The sequence below is a fragment of the Aythya ferina genome (genome assembly GCF_964211825.1).
Source record: "Aythya ferina genome assembly, chromosome: 1".
NCBI classification, from domain to species: Eukaryota; Metazoa; Chordata; class Aves; order Anseriformes; family Anatidae; genus Aythya; species Aythya ferina.
In genome coordinates, this window is record NC_140296.1 from 194,738,481 (window position 1) to 194,761,395 (window position 22,915).

A 22,915-nucleotide genomic window follows, 5' to 3' on the forward strand; every position below is an offset into this window, starting at 1 on the left:
GCATTTATCTGTAAGGGGCAATGACTTTAGACAGCCTACATTTTGCAGAAAACCTATACAGATTAATTCCATGTAAAGGTCCTCTTGACTTAAAATTAATTATTCATAGATTACTCACTGGTGCAGAATGTAAGCACCTGGAGTAATACACCTGAGGTCAATGGACCCCTCTACAATGACCTCTCTACATAAAGTTTGCTTTGTGACTCTTTAGTGGGGAAAAAAAGGTGCTATATCAAATGTTATTACTCATAATGAATAATTGCACAGGTAGTAATTGATTAGCAAAATGGAAAAAAGTACAAAAATGTCAGCTTACACGGCGCAGATGTTGTTTTCCCAAATCGATATTTAAATGTAATTTGTATGGGATATATAAACTAGTAAAAAATCTGTTCAGAATCTTTTAATGACTTTCTTCAATTTCTATGCACATAAATTCACATAATTTATTAGAAAAAGACATATATATTTTCCCTGTGGAATAACTGGTAGAACAGTCAAGATTGATTCAAACAAAACCTGCTTTCTTTGAAAGAATATTAAAGCATTCACGGAGCGCGTTCCAAATTTTCTTTTCTCCCATTCAGTGTTAGAGTGAGCACAGAATGATGGATATGACACGCCGTGTGACAATCCGCTTTAAATAATAAAAGATAAAAGCCATCACATACTGCTTTTCATGAAGAACTGAAAGGCTAGATGTTGTAGCCATGCAGGTGGTCTTGTTTTTTTGTGGTCTCAGCTGCAGAGTTGGAAGCCCCCCAGCAGAGTGTTTAAATGAAACTCCCCACAAGGAGTCTGAAGAATTTTCCCCATTTTCTCTCCTCCTTTTGGCTCACTTTTGCTTAGAAAATGTAGCAAAGAGAGAGAAAGATGCAGCATTTTCCTGCTTCCTGGTGTTTCTGGGTTCCTGTTAAGCAGTACCAGACTGAGTTCCCAGAGATGTTCTTTCAGATTCGCCATTCTGTTCTTCAAACACTGAAAGAATATGCCTCAAAGCTTTGGAAAATTCTTTGTACAAAATCCAGCTACGAAATATGTATTTATTCTCCTTCACTGGAGAGTAAAAGAGCTATCCAAAGCCAAGTTTAGCCAGACCTCCACAAAGTATTTATATTTTTGCATCTCATATGAGTAAGATTTTTTCTAGTTGTCTTGGAAAGAGATGTGTGGTAGCCTTCTTTAGCTTCTGACACTGTAGGGGCTAACTTCCTCTTTTGGGCATTTGCAGTTTCTTTATAATTTATTCTAGGCTGCCAAAGTATTGAACAATTTGTGCATCTTTAAACTTTAAAGAAACACAAAGGCTGCTCGCGGCAAGGTAGATCATCAGTATCTACTGCAAAGTGCAAAAACTCCTTCTAGTTTTGTCAAATTAAATAATTATTGATGGTCTTTCCAATGTCCACAGTGGAATGTGATTGTGATACTCATCTCATTGATGGAATTGACTCTTGAACAAAACTGGCACAATCTAGGAAGACAGTAACAGAGCATAATCTGAAATCAAAGTCTGGATTTTATTAACTCATCTTTGTTAATCTCTGTTTTGATATTTAATTTATTTGTGACTCTTGCTAATTATTTGAATTTGTGTTTTGGTTTCATTATAACACAGTAGCTTCACAGGGACTTAGTAAAATTTAAGAAATAGACGTAAGAGGTGTAATTCATCTCACCTAGTTTTAAATGTCTGCATTGTCTAAATCCAAGCTAATCATCTGAACTCTTTCTTTGATCATTGCTAAAAAATAGGAGCTCCTAATGTATGGTCTGCATTATTTTAACTCTTTGCTCTATGGATTTCTATTATGTCTTAAAAATGTCTGCTTCTTGGCATTGAGCATAAAAAGAATCTAGATAATACTTCCACATTTTGGGACAGCAATTTGAAATACCTTGATAAACACAAGTCACTCCTTTGGAAAAGCAACTTTATGCCTAGAAATATAGAAAAATAGATTACTCCAACATCACTTTCTCCTTGTAAGGTCCAGGTAGCTGATATAACTAGAAGGAAAATATGTTACAGCCCCGTATAGTGTCAGTATAATTGATTTGAAAAACTTTGTGTGGATTCTGCTTCTTTGAGAAACTTATTGCCTTACACTGAATAATCTATACTCCTTTTTAGGAACCAAACCACAAAGACAAAAGCCAGCAAAAGCTTCTTTTTGTTCTGTGTTACCTGACTGCACAGCAGGAGAGCTGAAACAAAAATTTCAAAGTGTCTCAGTTCTTTTTTCATAGGAAATGCAGGGATTTGGAGGACAGGCAGAAACTGCCTCTCCTTTTCTGGAGGTGAAAGGAATAGGAGTCTGTGGGTGGGCTGTCCATGGGGGAGCTGGGAAGCAGTGGAGGAGAGAAAACAGAGGTAAAAGCTCTTGTATTTTGAATACAAAATAGTTTTTTTTTTTATATATATATATATTTATTTATTTTTAAAAGTAGAGTATGTCTGTCTTCTTTACTAGGGATGAAAGTGAGCAGAGGATCAAATAGGTGGGCAACAAAGAGGGAGTGAGAGTTGAGAAGGTCAGCACTGCACTATCTAATGCTGAGGCACCTTTTTGCTTTGTAGGCTCCTCAGTCTTATGCTAGATTCTCCTTCATTCCTGGGGGCTTTGAGACATGGTCTGTGGGGAGACTTAAATCCTGTTAGACTGATATGTCTAGGGGAAAAGTACTTTTGTATTCACAAGACCTGAAATAGGGACAGTGACCTTGAGGCTAAGTGCAGGCTGAGAACAATTGTTCAGTAGGACAGTGAAGCATTTTAGGAGGTGGTTCACAGAAGGCAGCATTTCAGTCCTGCTCTTCAAAAACAGCAAGGTGCTTATCTCTCCGTATGGTATCCAGCTATGATTCTTTTTTGGACTTTAGACAGTAAAGCCAGGTCAGTCCTTTGGTGAAAAAAAACAACACTAGAAAGAGTTGCTTCCTCTGTAAAAGTTCAGTGCATAATGCATATGACTGGGAGGCAAAGGACTAATTTCCAAATTCCCACTTTACTGTGTTTTTGAGCAGAGAAATAGATTCAGGTCTCTTGCATCTCAAGCAAATATTCCTAACCATCAGAGTATTAGATATTCTAAACCAGTTTTCTCTCCCTCCTTTAGGTTGAAATAATTCCATTCTATATAAATAATCATCTTCTAGATGAGGCATTTGAGCTGCACTTTTCCCCTTGAGAATGTTATAAACCTCCAAACTGCAGAGCCAATCAAACCCTCACTCCCAGTTGCTACCTAATTATCCATTTGTAATGAAAAAAGCACTGAAGGAGAGACCAAGAGAGACTCTTTCACAGACTACTGAGCATCCTGGTAGCCATGGGCACTTTCCTGGGAGGTGGGAATTTCCACTAGATGCTACAGTCTAAAACAGGTAGAGATTTCCACATCTTCCATTGGTGTCAGTTATTTGCAGGATAAAATGGACTGTTTCCTCTAACTCTTAATAGATTTCCTTTTTGGTTTCATCAAGTAGACAAGTTTTGGGAATGCATATTGACTGGGTCATCCAAAAAAGACAGGAAAAATGCTTTGTTGGAGAGTGTGAGGATGGCAGCTCAGTGGCCTTGCAGTGGGACAAGATCCATGCCAGAAGCAAGATGCCAGAGGGACTTCAGGCATGCCGCAGGTGTAGATGATGAAAGTGCTTTGATACTGAAGTCCTTCTGTGCAGCTGCACCTTATTTAGCTTTGCAAATCCATTCCAAAATATTTAGTCTAGCATAAGGTCTCTGTGTTTTAATGTGCACTTGTGAAATATCTTTTTTTAGAATACAGTGTGTTTGTTAATTATTACAGGAGGCATCAGCAAGCTATTAATATTTATCGGTACTTTGACAGATGTTGACAATTTTAACATAGAGAAACTTCTTTGTTTCTCAGAACTATGTATTGGTTAATGTTAATGCTTGAATGACAACTGTGTTATTCTGTATGAATCTGAACACAGAATATATACATCTATCAACTACTTATATATTTCCTTGGAAGTAGTTCACTGAAGCAACACAGGACTCAGAACATATAAGTTTTTGGGAATAAAATGTTATCAGTATCAATTTGGCATTACTTCTCCCTAAAAAAAACACAGTAACATCATCAAAGTTACTCTGAAGGAGTATTAATTCTCCCTTCCCTCCCATAATTTTTGTATTTATATACATATATTTCACTATTTTGCCAAAACACATATTTCTTTTAAAAATTGTATGTATTTTTATTATTATTTTATTTTATTTTATTTTATTTTATTTTATTTTATTTTATTTTATTTTATTTTATTTTATATTTTTGCCTGTAATGAATCTTTGATGGTTTTACAGTCTGATATTTTAGCACTAGGATGTCTCCTTCCTGGTAGGTATACAGCTACCATTGTTATGTTGGATGCACCACATGATGTTGTCATCTAACCTTGGAACATGCCTTACTGCTCCCTGGTGGAGCCTCCTACATTTCTTGAAATAAACTGCATCATCAATAGTATCTTTGAAATGTATGCATATACATAGACTGCCTACACTGTACATCGTTATGCATAGCCGTATGTAATTTGATTTTTAAAATCTACTGCTTAAAGTTAAAACAGTATTGGAAAGTCAGGATGAAAAGATGCTGGGCCACACCGCTGTAAAGGGTTGAGTGATACACCATATCAAACTTAATTCCTGGTGATTCTAGCTTCATTGACTGTGCATCTTTCAGATGTCAACAGCCTGAGAACCCTGTCTTTCTATGGATGAACAAAAAAGCCATTTTACTTATAACCTTAACATGGTGTTCATTTGGGTTCAGCTATATAGTAATATTTTTCTGACCTTTACACAGATTTTAGAGTTCTAACAAGTCATGAAAAAATTACTCACAGGCTGTCCAGGCTCATCTCCTCCAAGGATCCTGAAGCCAAAACCAGACTCCATTCTCCGAAGGTGAACATCCAACTCCTTGTAATCGGGACCTGGTGTAAAGGGAAATCCCACTGAGCCAAGCATTTTGGTTTTGCCTTGAGAATTTGCACGATCTTCCCCTCTCCACCCTCCTGTCCCCCCCCCTCCTTGTGTTCATTGCACATGACTAATGGCAGCCTGGTTAGAGCTGGTGGAAACAAATGGGACACAATGCGTTTTACACAGACAAGGAGGAGACACTTGAAAATGCAGGTGTCTTGGAGGATGATTATGTTCAGTAAAATAAACTAAACCCAATCTACAACACATTCACAGGCGAACAGTACTGGAAAAGTCTTTCCAAAATAGAGGTTATAGAGGTGCCTTCTTCCTAAGACTGACTGCATAATATTTTTCTGTTCAGCCACCTCTGGCATTTAATCTGTGTTTTCCTTGCAGTTTGTTAAAACCTAAAGAAAATAAACTGAAATGGGAGATAAAGATACATAGAAAAAGTATCAGTCCAACTTACAAAAGATGAATAATCATTACAGGCCATTTTAGTTCCACGCACATATAAAAAAGTATGTCTTTTTTATGTAATGTAGCTTTTAAGTATTCCAATTTCAGGTAATACCCTCAATAAAGAGTTTTCACAAAAGGTATCATTATAAGCCTCTGAGTCTTAAGGTTTAAACTGAAAGCTAACATCATTAACTTGAACTCCTTAATGCTACTCAATTAAGGTCTCAGCAGCTTTATGAATCATTAAAATTGTGCTTCCATATGACTGCATAATGTGCCTATAAACATATATTCTGTCCTGGAACATCTGAGTTCAGGAAAGTAGCATTTTTTAAACCTTTGTTTCTTATAAAAGAATCTTTAGCTTCATTTGAAAGAGCTCCTTGTTTTGGGTTTTGATGCACTCAAAGAGCAAAAGAGAAATTTAAAGTAAAATTTTGAATAGTATAAAGTGAAATAGTAAGCAGTTAAAGTAGTGGGAAATTGTTTTGAGTATTGCTTTGTTTGAAATACTTTGGGCTCATCAGCTAAAGTAGGACAGTTATGAACAAGAGTGGTCTTTTGTACAAATTGCAATCCAGTCTGTAAGTTGTCACACATTTAGGTGCACATTTAGACATTGTTGCCAACCCCAAAAGACAAAAAGGAATGGGAGGTGTATTTCTGTTAACTGTTTCTAAAGTCTCCAGTCATGTCTTGTTTCCTCAGGAGGAGAGAGACTACAGATGGTTGAAATACCATGCTTTAGCCACTCTCATTTATAAATCCCCCCACAGCATCAGTGAACACCTCACAAACTGCTGAGTTGGGCAGAACCCAGATCCAGTCTGGAATTAGAACTGTTTTAGTCTTGTCAGGTCATGCAAAAGCAGAGATGCAGAACTACATGCAGTGGCTCTATACTATGATCATGCCATAAAAATCCTCTCTAGACAGCAGCATGGTGCATTGTTGTGGCAAGGTATATTGGTATGAGTGAGACAATCTGTCCCAAATGTTTTGGTTGGTAAAATGAATGCATTACCTTTCCCTACAAACTTGCTTTTCACATACTTAGAAGAGAATACCAAAAAGATTCTAACAGCTTATTATTCTGATTTTTTTTTTTCCAATTCATTTGATGTGTCTAAACAGTGAATAAAAGAACACATGAAGTTTGTACAAGTACAGTATGTTAAACTAATGCAAATTTTGTTTAAAAGTCATGAGAGGCAAAGGAATTTTAGGATTAAAGTAATAGTCTGCCCTTACTTGATTTGCTGTGCTGAAGTGTTACAAGGCTGCGGCTTAGTACTAGGGAGAGGATCTTGCAGATAGACACAGTAGGAACAACTTTTATGGCTAAATCTAACAGTCAAAGACACTGTTTCCAGCGGTTTAACACAAATCAAGCAGTACTTTTTTTTTTTTTTTTTTTCCCCCACACCTGAATGGATATGCAGTTGGGAATATATTAAGAAACATTAAGAAAGTATAAGAATGTCTGATTGTGAAGAATACACACTTTGCCATGCTGAAATGAAGAATCCATTCAAACACATACATTTACAAAGCTGATCCAAACCAATGCTAGCACCAGATTCCAAAATAAGAGGTATAAAGTTTTTAAAATGATGCTGTTTTTCTACCTGTTTAGAATGGACTAAGTGCTAGGCTGACCCTAAAGAGGCATGTGGGCATACATTTCTTTTCTATGAGCTCTAACGCAGTTTGTGACTGACTATGGCCATCACCCTTTCTCAGAAGAGCCGTTGCTCCCAAAAAGGTGGAAAGTCTATAGAACACCTTCTCTGCCAACAGTTCCCAGTCCACTGATAGCTGCCTTTAAAAATGATGTTTTCTGTACCACCACGCAATTGAAACATGGGACTAGGAAGGATCCCTGGGCCATCTAGTCCAGCTAGATTCCCTGTTATGCAGACTTCTGAAGCAAACAACACACAGACCTTACCAGGGAGGACATAAGCAAAGAAGACACTGCACACCTATGCCAGCTTATGGGTTTTGTTGCTAGGTCACCTGCCTCATCCAGCATTTTTACTGATGGATTTTACTAGCTTTTTCACATAATATTATTATCTCCATAAACTGACTAATGTACTCAAGAACATTTCCTCCACTGCTACTGCTGGTTGTTTGAACTCTCATGCTTGGTGTGATGACATGACTCTCTTGGCTGCACTGACCAGCTCTCCACTGGTCTGGAGACAGCTACACAATAGATACCTGAGGTTATGTGTCTGAGTGGGGACCTGATTCCCACCCTTCGTTTTTGTGCTTAGGTCATTAATGAAACACAGAAGACTTATTCCAAGGCTCACCACTAATATTATCCCTTTAATCTAGAAAATATTCTTCTAGTATAATTAATAGAACAATGGCTTTCTAGCCATTCCTTTTTATATTCTACATCTTAAGTACTGTCTTCTCCAGGCTAATGTGGAGTACATCAATTATAACTGACATCTAGTAAAATAAACTTTTGTTGAATTCTAAATTTATTAAACACGCATCACTTTGGGCAAAAAAATCATTTACCAGCTTATTCTGACACAACCAGCCTTTTGCCAAATCCTTTTCATTAAGTCTCAATTTATCTCCATACTGGTAGCTAGGTATTGTTTAATTGAAAATATACTCTAACGACTTGATGATGAGATCCCCTTTTTCATTTTTTCTAAGCTAGGTAAGTCATTTGCTACTACACATTCTTATTACAGGAGCCCATGCTTGTTAGATTTACTAAAAATCCCTACTATAATGTGCCAGCAGTTTCAATATTCCTAAGTGTACATTGATCAAGTACTCTTACCCAGGTAAGTGATTGCATTTCCTCTGATATTTCTTCAGTGCTTACTTTTCTATGATTCTGGTTCTTTTTCTCGTCGCAAAGGATTGTTAGATAAACTAAATTTTATCTGTTCTTGCTGGAGCAGATTTTCAATTGATCATACTCACAAAGAAAATTACCTATACTTACAGTAAAATGACACTCCTGTGCCTTGTAATATACAGCAAACTGTTGGTTAATATGAATTCATTATGGAAAATAGGCCTTTTTTTTTTTCCCCTTGGTAAGCTAGATTGGAACCTTGTGGATCATACCAAGTAAGAAGCAATGAGCAGGTCTGCAGGGACAGGAGTCAAACCAAGGCTGAATTAGTATAGTCTTTTACACAGCTAGCCAATTCTAGCCAATGTAATTCACCTGAATGTCCCATCTCCTATCAGTTTCACTGAAAACAGAGTTTCAACTTAAAGTCAGTATTTCTGATTTCATAATACAGGTATCTTGTGCAAGAATGACAATGCTCCCTGGCATCCCTTACTTTTCTGCATGTCAATATTGGAAAAAGAACTTTTTGTTTCCTTGTTAGTAACTTCATTGCTTTTTTTATAGTTATAGCATTTTGTTTACTTTGTGTGTGTGTGTGTGTGTGTGTGTGTGTGTGTGTGTAAAAGAAAATTTTCTTAGAGTCATTTAGTCTATAAAAGACAAAACCAAATCACTTTGCTAGGTTATAAAAGCAGCTGGCTCCCCATGAATTCAAGAGTGACATTGGGCAAGCTGTGATATGATCATTGCTGCACAGTCAGGATGTTAAAAAGCATTGGGAAATTCTGCTTTTTGGTTCCTGGAAGACAGGGAATTTGCTTAAAATGTAAAGGCACTAGAATAGATTGCTTCTGAACAATAGTGAGTTCTCAAAGGTGCAGATGTGATTATCAACACTCAGCTACATTTCTATACTATATTCATCTGAATTCCAAGGTGAGTTACATACAATTGTTTCTTAAAGGTATGTAGAGAAAATATATTCTTGAAGATGATTAATTCATTTTCTGTATGAGTCAAGTCACACAAGTTCCAAGTGATTTTTATAGTTATAAAACTGGTATTTGGAGTGATGCTTTTAGTGTTGAAAATGACTTTTTATTTATTTATTTATTTTTATTTTTTATTAAATCTCATCCATATTGCAATTAAAAGAAACATGAAGAGCTTTACTGTAATAATTTTACAGTCTTTCTGGGTGTACTCAACTTTCATTTTAAATGTCCTATATTTCATCTTTGTATTTATAAAGAGGAAAAGCTAGTAAATAAAGACTCCACTATAAAAATCTTTCAAGTAAAAAATAAAAAATTGTTCTAACCTACTCAACCTATAAACTCTGAAGGATTTAAAAAAACAGCACAAAATCATATTTAATTTAGGAGCCTTATTCAAGCTGTGTAAGACTAGAAAAGATTTTAATGGGATTGTCAAAGCAACCTTTGTATGGGATGCCTTGTTTTAACTGTTCACTTAAGATCAGATCAGGAAATGACATATTACTATTTTTTAAACAGATTCATTGCCACTTTACAGGACAGATGTTGATTCACATACCACTAAAAGCTTTTATTTTTGAAAGCATTTGCTTTTAGTTTTTATTTCAGAACAAGATATATGTATGGGAGCAAGGAATGGCTGGGTCTGCATAATGCATCAGTTCTGTTCTTTTGCAAATGAAGATGGATTTTTTTTTCACGAACGATGGAGAAATATTCTTATGTTATAAAGTGTACACTGACATACGAAAGCAGATGTAAAACATTTTAAAACATACACAAAGACTGGTGGAAGAAAAAGAAAAATACTTTTCCTTGCTTGAAATATAAACCTATTGTAAAAAAAAAAAAAAAAAAAAAAAAAAAGAGAGAGAGAAAAAAAAAAAAAAGAAAAAAAATTTAGAGTTAACATTCTATAACCCTGCAAAGCTCATACAAAAAAAAAAATGGTGACTTGGCAGCCATGACTGCCCGTATTCTAGAGAAGTGATTAAAGAAAGAAGAATTACTAAAACAGAAAATGAAGGACAATTAGTTTACAGGACAATGAAGGCTGAAGAATACTTGCCAGAGGAATCCATTCGAAAACCAGTCCTGGGCAGCACTTGTTCTGAATAGGAAAATGGGGAATCAAAGTTGAAATAAATTTCTCAATTTATTTAAAGATGCAGCATCACTTTCTCTGCTGTGTTTTGAATTACCAAAGGGTAATTTCCACTTCCTGTTGCACATATTTTTTTCTCTTCCCCCCCTTCCTGACTTCCTAAGCAGTGTATGTACATATTCCTGCTAGATGTAGACCTCCCTGTCCATTTCTATGCAGAGTGAAAGGGATAAAAAGATGGTAATGTTCCTTTAACAGAACATTGCTTATGATGAAGAAAAATTATTAGTGCATTCTAAATTATGGACAATAGTGACAATATTTGTGCTTATTCAAGCACAGCAATAAAAGGAAAAGTTTAATGACTGTGTTTAGAAGACTTGACCACTGCTTTTATTTAATTAAACTGCAAACATATACAGATACTTTACTGGTATTAGAGGTGTCAGGAACAAATCTATAGCTGAATTCCGTTACACTTCTTTTGCTGATTTTTAAGTGCTGTAACTAAGAGCTTGTTTTATGATCCCTACAGCATCCAGAGTTGCAAAACATCCCAGACAAAAAGTAGGCATTGGCCTACTGACAGTAAATAGGTAAATAAAGCACTAGTATGTTCACATGAATCTAAACCAAAATATAATTTCCAGTCATATTTCATGTATAAGGTAATGAATAAGGTAAGATCTGTAACATCAGCATCTGTAGGACAAGGATTCAACAGCTGAGTGAATTTTATCTTCCTGAGACAGAAGATAGGACTAAGTAGATCATTCCAGGTAGAAAGAGACCACAGCATGCATTGGAGGGCAGCACTTTTAGCTGAGCCTTTGGATGTAGAGAGGGAGATGAGAAGACACTATGTCTTTTATGAACAACTCTTTATCACCTTGGAAGAATTTGGACTAACGATACCTGCCCGGTGCATTGCTTCATAAAGGTAGCATGGACTGCAGTGACTTGAGTCAATACTGAATAAATGAAAAGACATTTCCCCAAAAATGAAGATGGAGGCTACTGAATGTCTTATGATATTATTATTATTATTATTATTATTATTATTATTATTATTATTATTATTATTATTTTTAGTTAGAGTTTCTACCATGCCATGATCTGCTCAAAATCACAAGACTGATATCCAGCCTACCTGAAGTCTAAAATATGGTCTAAATACGGTCTGGGTACTCAAGTGGATGGGAACAGCCCTTTGAATACAGTGTTTTGCTTGTATCCATGTTCACCTGTTGTGTTGGAAGATGTCATGTGGGCTATAGTGTTCTAGTTTCTGGGTGGCTGCATGCCTTTACTTTGGTGGTGATAGGAATTCTTTCACATGCTTTAGATTTTTTAACGTGATTTGGGATCCTTTGAGATGAGAGGTGTTATCTAAATGTAAATTATCCCATCAGCACAACTTCCAAAAACCAGCACCTTTGAAACTGATGCTGTTCCATTGCAAACTTGGAGAAATGATTCTTTTTACCCACAGCTTTTCAGGATTTTAATGGAATTCTTAAAAGAGGCAGAATGATTTTAATGTACAGAAAGCAATTTCATCTTGATAGTCTTGATAAGCTTTTATGTTTGAAAGGACCCAAGCCCTTTCTGTTGGTCATTCAGCTAGAATTACTCCTTTGAGCTGCTGTAAGATTGGTTAATTCTTTTTCCAGTTCTGCTTCCAGTAACCCCAATATCCCTTAGATTAGGCCTAAAGCAGCAAAGTGAGTAAAGTGAAAGAGGCTGTGCTCAGTGACAAATCGGGGAACAACTTGCTATGTTAAGATTATTTATTTATTTATTTATTTTATTTTTAAGTTAGCAGTACAGTTTGGTAAATTTTTGTTATGGCCAAACAAAAGTGACCATCAATGGTCTAATTTCTTTCAAAGCTTGTCTCATTAAATCTCATCTGGCTTTTGTTCCTGTATGGGTGTCTTTGCTCTGCCTCTGGAGAACCTCATATAAAGTCTCATGGCTTTATTTATAAGTTCTACTCATAACCTACCATTCAACAGCTAGCTTTTGTTGTTGTTGTTGTTGAAGTTTAGAAATTCACACCTCTGAAACTTGTTATTTTGCTATGCTGAAGATGTTGAATCAAGCCTAAAAGTTCTTAAACATACGATTTACTGAAAGATAAACCAAAATGTAGACCTTTATTTTTTTTTTTTGGAAATAGAGCAAAACTATTTTCCATTTGGGTGGAATTTGCCACCAGCAGTCTGTGTCTGTGTGTAGAGCAGGATATTTGTAATTATTTCCCTGGCACTTTGAAAAATAGAGTATCATCTAATGACTGGGCTCGTGAGATAGGCAAACTGTTAGCAAGCAGTAAACAACTTTAAAGAGGGATGATATTTGTATAACATTTAACATATAAGAAAGAGTTTTCTTATAGCAACATCTGCCTATGGCAAATGCAGGGATATAGGTAGCTCTTTCCAGAGCTCTCATAGCACCAGGCTCAAAGGCTCTGCAGAGCAGTGGCTTCCAAGGGAAGATGAAGTTGCATCTAGTCCTCAGCTAGGCAGAATGCACATCATCTGTGCATGTCCTGGCACCTTGTATCTGCCTAGAACAAACTGAACTGATAATTTTACCAAACGCTGACAGACTCTAGCAAGATCATTTTTATAAAAAGCTCTGAAGTACTTTTTATAGGAAGCTACCCGTTATGTATGGCAATTTGAAACTTTCAATTTCCCTACTATTAAATTCATGTTGGCATTTTCTAAAGTTTGACTGCATTAATCTCCCTGTATCCACCTCTCAGGAAATGTGGCAGCAGAAGGCATATTTGGAGAGGCCAGGATAAAGAGATCAGACTGCCCACTACCACTTCCGCCATGAACAGACCTTCAAAGTGCAGACAGAGGAAGAGTGTAGAGGATTCACTAGTATGAAAAGAGCATCCAAAGTGTCCTCCCTCTCCGTATCCTATATCTTTGACTTCTCTAAAATTAAAGCAGTAAAGAGAAGAATTAATTATTTTTTGATAATAAGTCATCAAGGCATCTGTACTGCCTGATTTTTTTTTTTTTTTTTTTTGGTTTTCATAGATGTTATCTCAATAGAATAAAAAAATCACAAAACTCTAGATAATCATCCATTTACCCAGCATCTGTGCAGGCTGAAACAGAAATCAAAACATTGCTGTAAGGAGTCTCCTATCTCTAGGTGATCCAGTTTTGGTAACTTCTGTTATTCCTGTGGCTAGCAGAAACCTCTGGTAGCATCCTACACACAGACGACATCTTTCCCAGTACAGGTAGGTATTTTCTTTTCTTCTGTCTTTCACAATGGCAACTGAATAGATGTGGGCTGCAGAGACCTTCATGCTGTTGCATGGAAAAGGTTGTATTTGGAAGGGCAAAAGTGGAGATGGTTCATTTGGGAGCAACTGTTTCAGCACCAGCAGCAGTTCCTCCAAATGCTATTTCACTGGTGATACTTCCCATGTTGGGTTAGATGACAGTGCAAGAGGAAGCTCTGGATTGTGAAGCTATTTGCTGCTCATACAATTATCTCCTGCTCTATCTGGTCAAAGACCAGATCCAGCCCATCTGCTCCCTGTTGGATCCACATGCTTTAACCTGTTCTTGAAAATTTCTGTTTACTATGGCTCTCTAGGAAATCTCAGTCAGTATTTATAAAATACCCTTACATCTAGAGATTTTTATCTAATCTTTATCAAATCTACCTTGCTGCAGTTTTATCCCATTACTTCTTGACCGTGTAGACAAGCAAAACATTTTTTTTGGGGGGTGGGGGGGTGGGGTGGTGGTGGTGCACAAATTCAGTTCTCTCAATAAATTGGATAAAATAAAATGAAGATCTTATCTGAGCTCAAACAGTGGCTACTATGCCAATCACCCGTGAGATACCCTCTCTGTAACTGTTAAATAAGGAGAGAATTCATAATAAATAGGATGAGAGGCTGGCTTCTTGGTTTCTTCAATTCTAGTTTCCTTTCTTTAAGTAAAGCGCTTAATAGCTGTTTCCATCCTCTTTATTGTTGGTTACCTCTCCTGAACCAAATATCCCATATTCTTGTTATCCATCTGTTTGCAGGATGAGAAAACAAGGTTGCTAACTTGATAAGGTCTTGGCTAGGAAGGAAGATTTGTAGTGCCTTTTATTGGACCAGCTGTTACACAGGGAAAAAAACAACGTGGTATTCGACTCAGGGTTCCCTCTGTCAGAAGTCTTTTCAGGGCTTCTTGGATCTTATTTTTAAACATTGTAATATAAAGAGAAATTTCTAGGAATTTCTAGACACTCAGAAGCAAGGAACAAAACAACCATAATATGAGCTTTCCTTACAACTAACTCCAAGTCATGAATACAGTTATATCATGAATTCTTACATTTCTTTGGGGGAACACAGATTACACACTGCTTCTTTGCAAAGATTTTCACACACATAAAAAGTGTAGATATCCATATTTCTATCTGATCTCAGAGAAAACTCACATTTACCAGCCTACTTTCTGGGAATCAGTTAAAACACTTATTTTATTTGTAAGTATTTATTTTTTAAAGAATGAAGTCAGATGCAACATGTGATGTGTGTTAGCATTTGCTGGCTGTAATCTGATCAAGCATGTCAGTCAGATCGTTACCTGTGTTCTGATCATTAACAAAATGAAAGAACAAGAACTGGGGAATGGCTCTTTTACTTAGTGGATGCAGCTGAAAGACTCCTGAAGTTGCAAACTATGAAAATAAGGGCAGAGTTTAAACAAGTCTGTTTCAGTAAAGATAGGCATCTAAATAAGAACATTTGACGGTACAGTTTAGGGAAGTCACTTCTCATCTTTCTAACCAGTAATCAGTTCAACGTGCCAATAAAATAAAATAAATAATAATAATAATAAAACCCCCTTTTTCGATAGTAACTGTATTAAACAACTGAAATATGAAATAGAAGAGGAATCGTTCCTTATGGGGAAAGCACCCTGAAAAATCCACGGGGGTGTAAGTGACATCCTAGTGTTTGAAAAGAAATGAAAAATACCTACACTATGCTTCTTTAAATAACCTAGCTGACTCCTGTTATTGTGTTTGCTGGTGAAAAAAAGTTTGGGAAGAAAAAGTGAATGGGAGAATTCTGATGGATAGGGACTAAATAGTTTCGTGATTACTGCATTGTGAATACAACTGTGTAGACCTAAATCTAAACTGGATTTAACGATGTCTTCAAGAGCTGAGGAATGTGAAGCTCTGATCTTTAACAGCTGGGGAGAAAGGCAAAAGGTTTTCCTGTTGATTTGACTGAGTCACCTGTCAAGCTCCTATCACCTATGAACAGAGCCGATGCATGGGCACAGACTGCCTGTCTCTTCTGTCGGATCATTTCCTCCTCAAGCTTGATAGTGGAGTTATATCAGAATATGAAACCACATTTGCTATGTTCATCATCTTTGTACTCCTCCTCCCAGGAAGAACTTCATTAGCTCAGTCTGCTGAAGGTGTATGATTCTGGCTTGGGAATCATAGACTGACATATAACAGAAATAAATTTGAACTATGGGGACTACTATGGGAGCTCAAAGGCTCTTACTATATATCAAAATTTCCATATCAGGTAAATCAAAAGGTAGGTTTACTGTCAGAAGATAGGATAGTAAAAAACCTGCAGATCTGGCTTTATGATTAGTTTAAAATAAATTACACTCTATAAAAACATTTTAAGAAGTCATAGTTTTGAAAAAAAAAATCTGCAAAATGTTTATGAAAGTAAATAAACAATAAACAAGAGCTGGGACACAATCCTGTCTGAACTGAAATGAAAATGATGTTTCAGCATCTCAGTCCTACCCATGAGAGAGTTTTACACATTAACAGGATGAGTATGATCATGTAACAATGTCCTCAACAAACATGGCAAGGAGCTGTTTGAAAGTGTCCACAGGCAATGCTGTTCCCGTTGGTCTCATGCCATGCTCAGCAGGAGATGATAACCTGTGACCAATTCTCCAATGCTTTCAAGTCAGTTTTCTTACTTAGATTATTACTTTGACATCTTAAGTACACCCTGTCACTTTGCAGATGAAAATCTATTTGTATACCTCTTAGTAAAATGTAAATTGCTTGAGAGAAAGGAATACTGCATCTTTAATACTACAATCGGTTGTAAAACTGACACTTCATATTAGCATAGGTCATTTGGGACCTGCTTTACAATCCAGCAATCAAAATCACTTTACATCCACAGTACTGCGATGATGATCTTCTTATAATTCCATTTGAAAATGTTTTAGGTTTCACTGTCAGTTTTTATAAGCAGAAAATCCATTTTGTCATGGCATATAAGTTCTTAGCCTTTTTCTGTATGCTGTTGCTTGAGGTAGAAAAACATGCAGGGAAAAAAACAACCTGTACTATTTAGAAATTACTTGGAGAAATTGCCTTGCTCATACTCTAGGTCAAGGACTAGTTTGATGATAAAACATAATAATTAGTAGTTTCCTAATAACCTCTTATTTACTAAGTGAAGGCAGGCATGTCTCACTGATATAAGAGACATGAACTGGTGAACAGAAAGTTTTAAATATATGCAAAACTAAGCATAAGGAAGATTTGCAACTAGAATCTTCTTTTCTGGACTCTGTCCCAAACCCTCTACCCATAGAAAAAAACCTACTTCATATTTCTGTAATACTTCAGATTGCTATGTATTTAACACTACCATAGTACCAAATATTACGCTTCATAGTTTGCAGTTAAATACACACACACACATATATATATATGTTTTCATACACCTTAAAAAATGTGAAACCTCTTAGACTGAAGATAAGGCTCCCTAAATATTTGAGTTCAATTATGTAGGCCTTCAGCCAAAAAACAATGACTAGAAAATTGTGGTTTGCTGTAGGCTATGCCAAAGACCCATCAGGTGATAACACATTCAGTTCTATACACCTGATTGTTTTTTTGTTTGTTTCTTTAATGTCCTGTGAATATCATATTTAGGAAACCCTGATGGCCTTAGTGTTTTTCTGTAAAAATAGCATTTTCAAAGTTACACAGTATTGATCAGAATAATGTTTAACAAATCTTGCTTGTTGCTGATGCTTTCTATTGTATATGTTCTGAATACCTGCAGCGATATTTTAGAGTAAAGGCATCCTGTGAATACGTATTAAAATGCCTGCCTGGTACCCTGATTCTGCGTGAGAATTTCATCCTTATTTCATGAAGGCTAATAATGCATGATGCTAATACATTAACTATTTACATGTTTCACAGCTGTTGGTGGACTTTGCCTTTTGGTTCTTTTTCAGTTTGTCTGGCAGAAGAAAAAAAATTACAATGCATAAGACAGATAGATGATGGATTTGAAATGAACTTGGGGAATTCACTGTGGTCAGGAGAGAAATTAACATGCAAGATTTTGAAGAAGGAACCTCTGTCCTTCCAGTAAAAGGTGGATCTGTAATTGTTCAGATTTCACTTTTAATGAGAGCTTATCACTAGCTTATCTCATTCTTCCTACTGGCATATCTGTATCACAGCAGCAGTCCTGGACTACAATACTTACTGAAGGAGAAACATAACCTTACTGCTGTAAAGAAAGGTTTCATTTTGTTGTTTTCTTTAGAGGACCATAAAACCAAAATTCTATTACACATTTTATAAAAGGAGAAATACTATAGCATTATGATTCTCAACAGCTCTGTGTCCCCTGTTTAAGTGATGTCTGCCTATACAGACCTCTGAAAAAAGTTGGTTTTAAACTGTGTGTTTAAAACAAATACTGTTCAAAAGAAAATATAAGGAGAATGTATAAAGGCAAAAATGTTAAATTCAGGAGAATGAGTTCTGTGGAGCTCCAGTTACACCTGTAACAACTGGTGCATAAGGACTCATAATATGTTCTTTAACAGGGAATTCCTGCTCTGATGTTTCATGTTAGAGCTTCTGTGCCTGACTTCCATGGTTATCAGCAGAGTCACAATGCTGTCACATACAAGGACATACTTCTCTCATGAGAAAGAAGTCAAAGGATTTGCCTTTAAGACATCTAAAATGTGCAGTTGGATGGAAAAACGCAAAATAATCCAGTTATTTGAGCAGGTCTCCTCCTCAATTTCTGAGTTTGGCAAAGAAATGTTTACAGCAGAAAGCTGCATAGGTTCTCTTTAATGGGGAGAAGAAATAAATTAAAACAAACAAAAAAGAAGGGATACAAACAAATAAGAGATTTAGCTGCAGAAAGGAATGAGAAAGAAGAAAATAATTTCCCTTCTTTTAGGCAGCAATTTTGGAGGATGTGACATCATCAATCTTGGGAAACACTTTATGCTCCTGTTTGGCTACTTTGAGCTACTGTGTGCAGCTGATGGCAGGTGACAGGAGATGCAGGTGGCAGCTAAGAGGTGAGAGCTGACAGAGAACAGGTAATGGGTGACAAACAATTTTCCGAGGAGCTATGATTTACAAAATACAGTGGTACTCCACTTGTGTACTAATGCATCATTTGATTCATCTCAAACCTGTATTGGTAGAACTGCTTCTACAAAACCATTTTCAGTGCAGTAGCAGTAGTCTTTTGCAATTCATATGTGATTATTAAAAATTGAAATCTCCCTATTACACAAGGTCATGTAGGCCCTTCACATGCCTAGGGCAGAAAAACATTTCTGTAGAATGAAAATGATCCACTTTTGTGGTGCTTTCATGCTTGGAGACCCTGTCTTGCTATCATTAGGTAGGGATGAGTATATCTAGCAAAAAAGCCTGTGAATCAGGCTCCTTGGATCTAGCTCTTGCTCTCAGCTCTGAGTCATGTCAATTGTGCTTCTCACACAACTATGCTGTGATGCTTAACATACTCGTTCCCTTGATGGGGAAGCAGGAGGCTTTGAAAAGGTCCTGGTGAGTGCCGACTGCGGTGAGATCTTCTGATAAAAGGTTCTGTAGAAATTCAGAACTACAGCAGTATGAAAAAGAACTGCTTAATAACACTTTCACTGTGAGAGAAACAAAAAGCTAACACTACCTCTTTCGTTTAGAGTTTTCCAGGTCATGATTGTTCACTTCTTTGCACTATTTTTAGAAGATGAACCTCTTTCTTTTCAGGTCTTGCCAGAATATAAGGCAAACTTGCTTTGAGATAAGAACTACTTAAACCCAAAAGTAGCTGAACTTTTCCTGTACCCTTAAAGAGTATGTCTTCACCAAAGACAACCAGCCTGACACAGCCATATGGCAGGAAACTAAGTGTGCATTATCTTGAAACCTTCTCCCATGTACTCAATTTAGATGACAATTTTTTGTCTCAGTAATGGACTTCCTGCCTGTTGTTTCTCTCACTTCAGGAAATGCTAGTACTATGTAGAGGAAAAATGAACAAACAAACAAAAAGCAATCAAAGGAACTGAATTTGTTAAAATGTGTGCTGATGGCATGTATGAAAAAAAATGACAGTGACATCAAAGACATTTGGAAGTGGTTATTTATGACCAAGGGACATGAACGTATGCAGAAGAGATCTCGTTGGGAAATGTTGAGTAAAGACTTAGAAGAAATGTCTGTAGGATGTAAGAGTCAGAAGAGAACAGATTAAAGCTTTCAGGATTATCTGTAAAATCAGGATACTTGGAAATCTGAGGAGTGATTACTGCAGTTTTGCTTTACATCCCTCACTTTCTTGTTTTGGGCATAAGAGCTTCATGCTGTTAATTCTGATTTTCACTAGGTATATGTCTGAAGAAGGCTTGTGTACAACTTTCAGTTGCCTCTTGAACAAAACTCAAATGCAATTAGGTCTTTTAAACACAGGTTTTAGCATAATTCCATGATTCTATGATTTATCATAGACTAACCTCCCATTTGTACCTCCCATATCATGGATTGGGATAGTTTAGGTTTATCTCTATGTCATAGGGCTCAATTAATATAAAATGGTTTATCTGGACTAGTTGCAGTGCAATATTTTATGTGTAATTGATAAAATAATTTGGATTAGAGAATAAGGAATTTCTAAAATGAATTGAAACTGATACTTACAAGTGAAAACAGCTATGAAAAAATCTCAGATAAAGAAAAAACAACACACTATTTTGAAGCTTTGATCTTAATAAGCATTAAAACTCTGGACATTTTAGCATAACAGTTTTTAGCTAAAATGTTCTTTACAGTGAGAAATTAATTAATTAAACTTTTATTCTTATTGTGGAAGATATGTGGTATATTCGTTGGGGGTTGTAATTAAATGATCTTTAAGGTCCCTTCTAACCCAAACCATTCTATGATTCTATGATTAAAAACGCATGAAATCAAAATGGACATCTTGTTAGCTCAGTACTGTTTTGAATAGATCCTCAAATAGTGCCTGTTAGGATTATAGGTTTCTTTCTAACTACCAAGGACAACATCATAACTTGTCAAAATAATTTTTATAAAAACAAATGATATGGAAATATATTTTATAAACTTCACTTCAAAGTAAAAGTAAGTGGAACTATTTTGTATTGATAATTTCACACCCTCAAATTGGTTAACTATTAAGAGAAGTAACATCAAAATATAGTAGCATGCATACTGTTCTTCACTAAGGATTTGGGTCAAAATGAGGAGAGCAGAAACATCAGGAAACAAACCTTTGAAAGTCAAACTTTAAAATATAGAAAGATCTAGGAATATATGCAAGTGTTGATTTTTTGAATAATTTTAATGGCTTATGTTAACAGGGATTATAGTTGCTTTCTTTAAATTATAAAAGCTAATTAAAGAAAACTGTGTTAACACCACCACATTCATAGGCAAAAGCTTAAAATATTAAATGGCCAGCAGGATGAACAGGATTTTCACTTACGCCTACTTTCATAAATAGCTCTTGATTTCTCATACAGCTCATATGGGTCAGGTTTCCGTGGATCAAAGGCCTCTGTTGAATCGGGAAATGAACTCCTGTGAAGAGTGGGTGGATAGGGAATATTCTGTGGTAGAGCTGGAGCAGATAGGCTTGTTTGAGGGCTGCCTTGATTCTCCCATCGTTCCATCATCTGGAATAAAAAACATACAGACAAGAAAGGTGTTTTTCAAAAATGGTGACTGCTACAATCAGGCTAAAGACAGTGATTTCAGTAAAAGGTAAAGTATTTTGTAAAATTAGCAAATCTCTTTGCTGTCTTTTGAGATAAATGATGAGTATTGTGCTGTTTATAAAATTATTTGTTCAAACTTGTTAATTTTTTGCTCATGGGAAGGTGTGATCTTTCTGGTCGTTTTGGTCTATTCTCCCACATGCCTGGTGACAGGACGAGGGGGAATGGGCTAAAGTTGCGCCAGGGGAGTTTTAGGTTAGATGTTAGGAAGAACTTCTTTACTTAGAAGTTCTTTACTTAGGGTTGTTAGGCATTGGAACAGGCTGCCCAGGGAAGTGGTTGAGTCACCATCCCTGGAAGTCTTTAAAAGACATTTAGATGTAGAGCTTAGGGATATGGTTTAGTGGGGACTGTTAGTGTTAGGTCAGAGGTTGGACTCGATGATCTTGAGGTCTCTTCCAACCTAGAAATTCTGTGTAATTCTGTGATTCTGTGATTCTCAGATAATACCACTCTGTGTGGATTAGGACCCAACATTACCCTGCAGCATGTTGAGTGTCTCTTACAGAATACCCTAAGCTATTGGAAAGCATTCTGCTAAAGGCAAAATCTGTGTGACTGTGAAGCTATAGTTATCAGATTCATCAAAATATATAACTTAACATAGTGTTTAACAAAGTGCCCAGACAGGGTTACAACTGAATGATCTTAATGTTGTATTTTTTCAGAATGCATGTAAATACCTGGCTGCAAAGGGAGAAACAGGTAGATTACTCTAATTGCAAACAGAATTTACTTGAAGAAAAAGAACCAACAAAAGCCAAATTATTAAAGTACCTATTTGAGCAACTAGCGATAGTTGAATATTGAATGATAAAATTCAGAAGAAGGTGAGCATTAATCTCATGTAGACTTCTTCATTTCTTGCAGTTTCTTCCCACATCAAAAATTATATCGCTGTCATCCAGTCAAGCTCCCAAGCACAGGATAAGTTTTCTACTCTTCCAGACAATTTAGAGAGAAGTGTATTGACTGTTCATGAAAGCTGCTTTAATCCAAATTTTCTCCAAGACTCCCTTTAGTGCTCTCTGAAGCACATCAATTTAGAAGGGAATACGCATTGCGTAAAATAAGACGTGGAGATATTGGGGATTTTTCTTTTTGAGAGAGTTGATTAAGTTAAACAAAACACAGATGTTTATCCCAGGAAATGAATATTTGACCTTGCCTGTGATCCCTGCTGAAGCAAAAGCTAGTAAAGCCTCCAGAAGTGTGCTCTCTCACATAGCCCATCAATCAGTTAATTCCACAAAAAATTACTCTCAGAACCAAACTGCACTGCAATTCAATATCACTAGCTTCTAGTGTTGTATCAGCAGTATCTAATCAAAGTTGTTTGCAAGTCTACAGAAAATTTGCTCTACAAATTCTGATTATCCTTCACATTCAGTTCCTTGGTTTCAGAAGGTACTTGGCACATCAGGTGAG

General features: G+C 36.3%; 1 protein-coding gene across 10 annotated transcripts in view; it reads right to left on the reverse strand.

The window, feature by feature from the left end:
- MAGI2 (membrane associated guanylate kinase, WW and PDZ domain containing 2) overlaps positions 1 to 22,915 on the reverse strand; it is a 768,619-nt gene that overhangs the window by 67,464 nt on the left and 678,240 nt on the right. For 7 of the 10 annotated variants that reach the window (XM_084532020.1, XM_084532025.1, XM_084532024.1 and 4 more), the window contains 2 exons: positions 21,196 to 21,385; positions 4,883 to 4,974 (listed from right to left, as the gene is read on the reverse strand). In XM_084532020.1, coding sequence (XP_084388146.1) covers positions 4,883 to 4,974; positions 21,196 to 21,385 — 282 coding nt within the window. Of the gene's footprint in view, positions 1 to 4,882; positions 4,975 to 10,331; positions 10,374 to 21,195; positions 21,386 to 22,915 lie in introns of all 10 variants that reach the window. The other 3 variants (XM_084532021.1, XM_084532029.1, XM_084532022.1) reach the window with 2 other exon arrangements.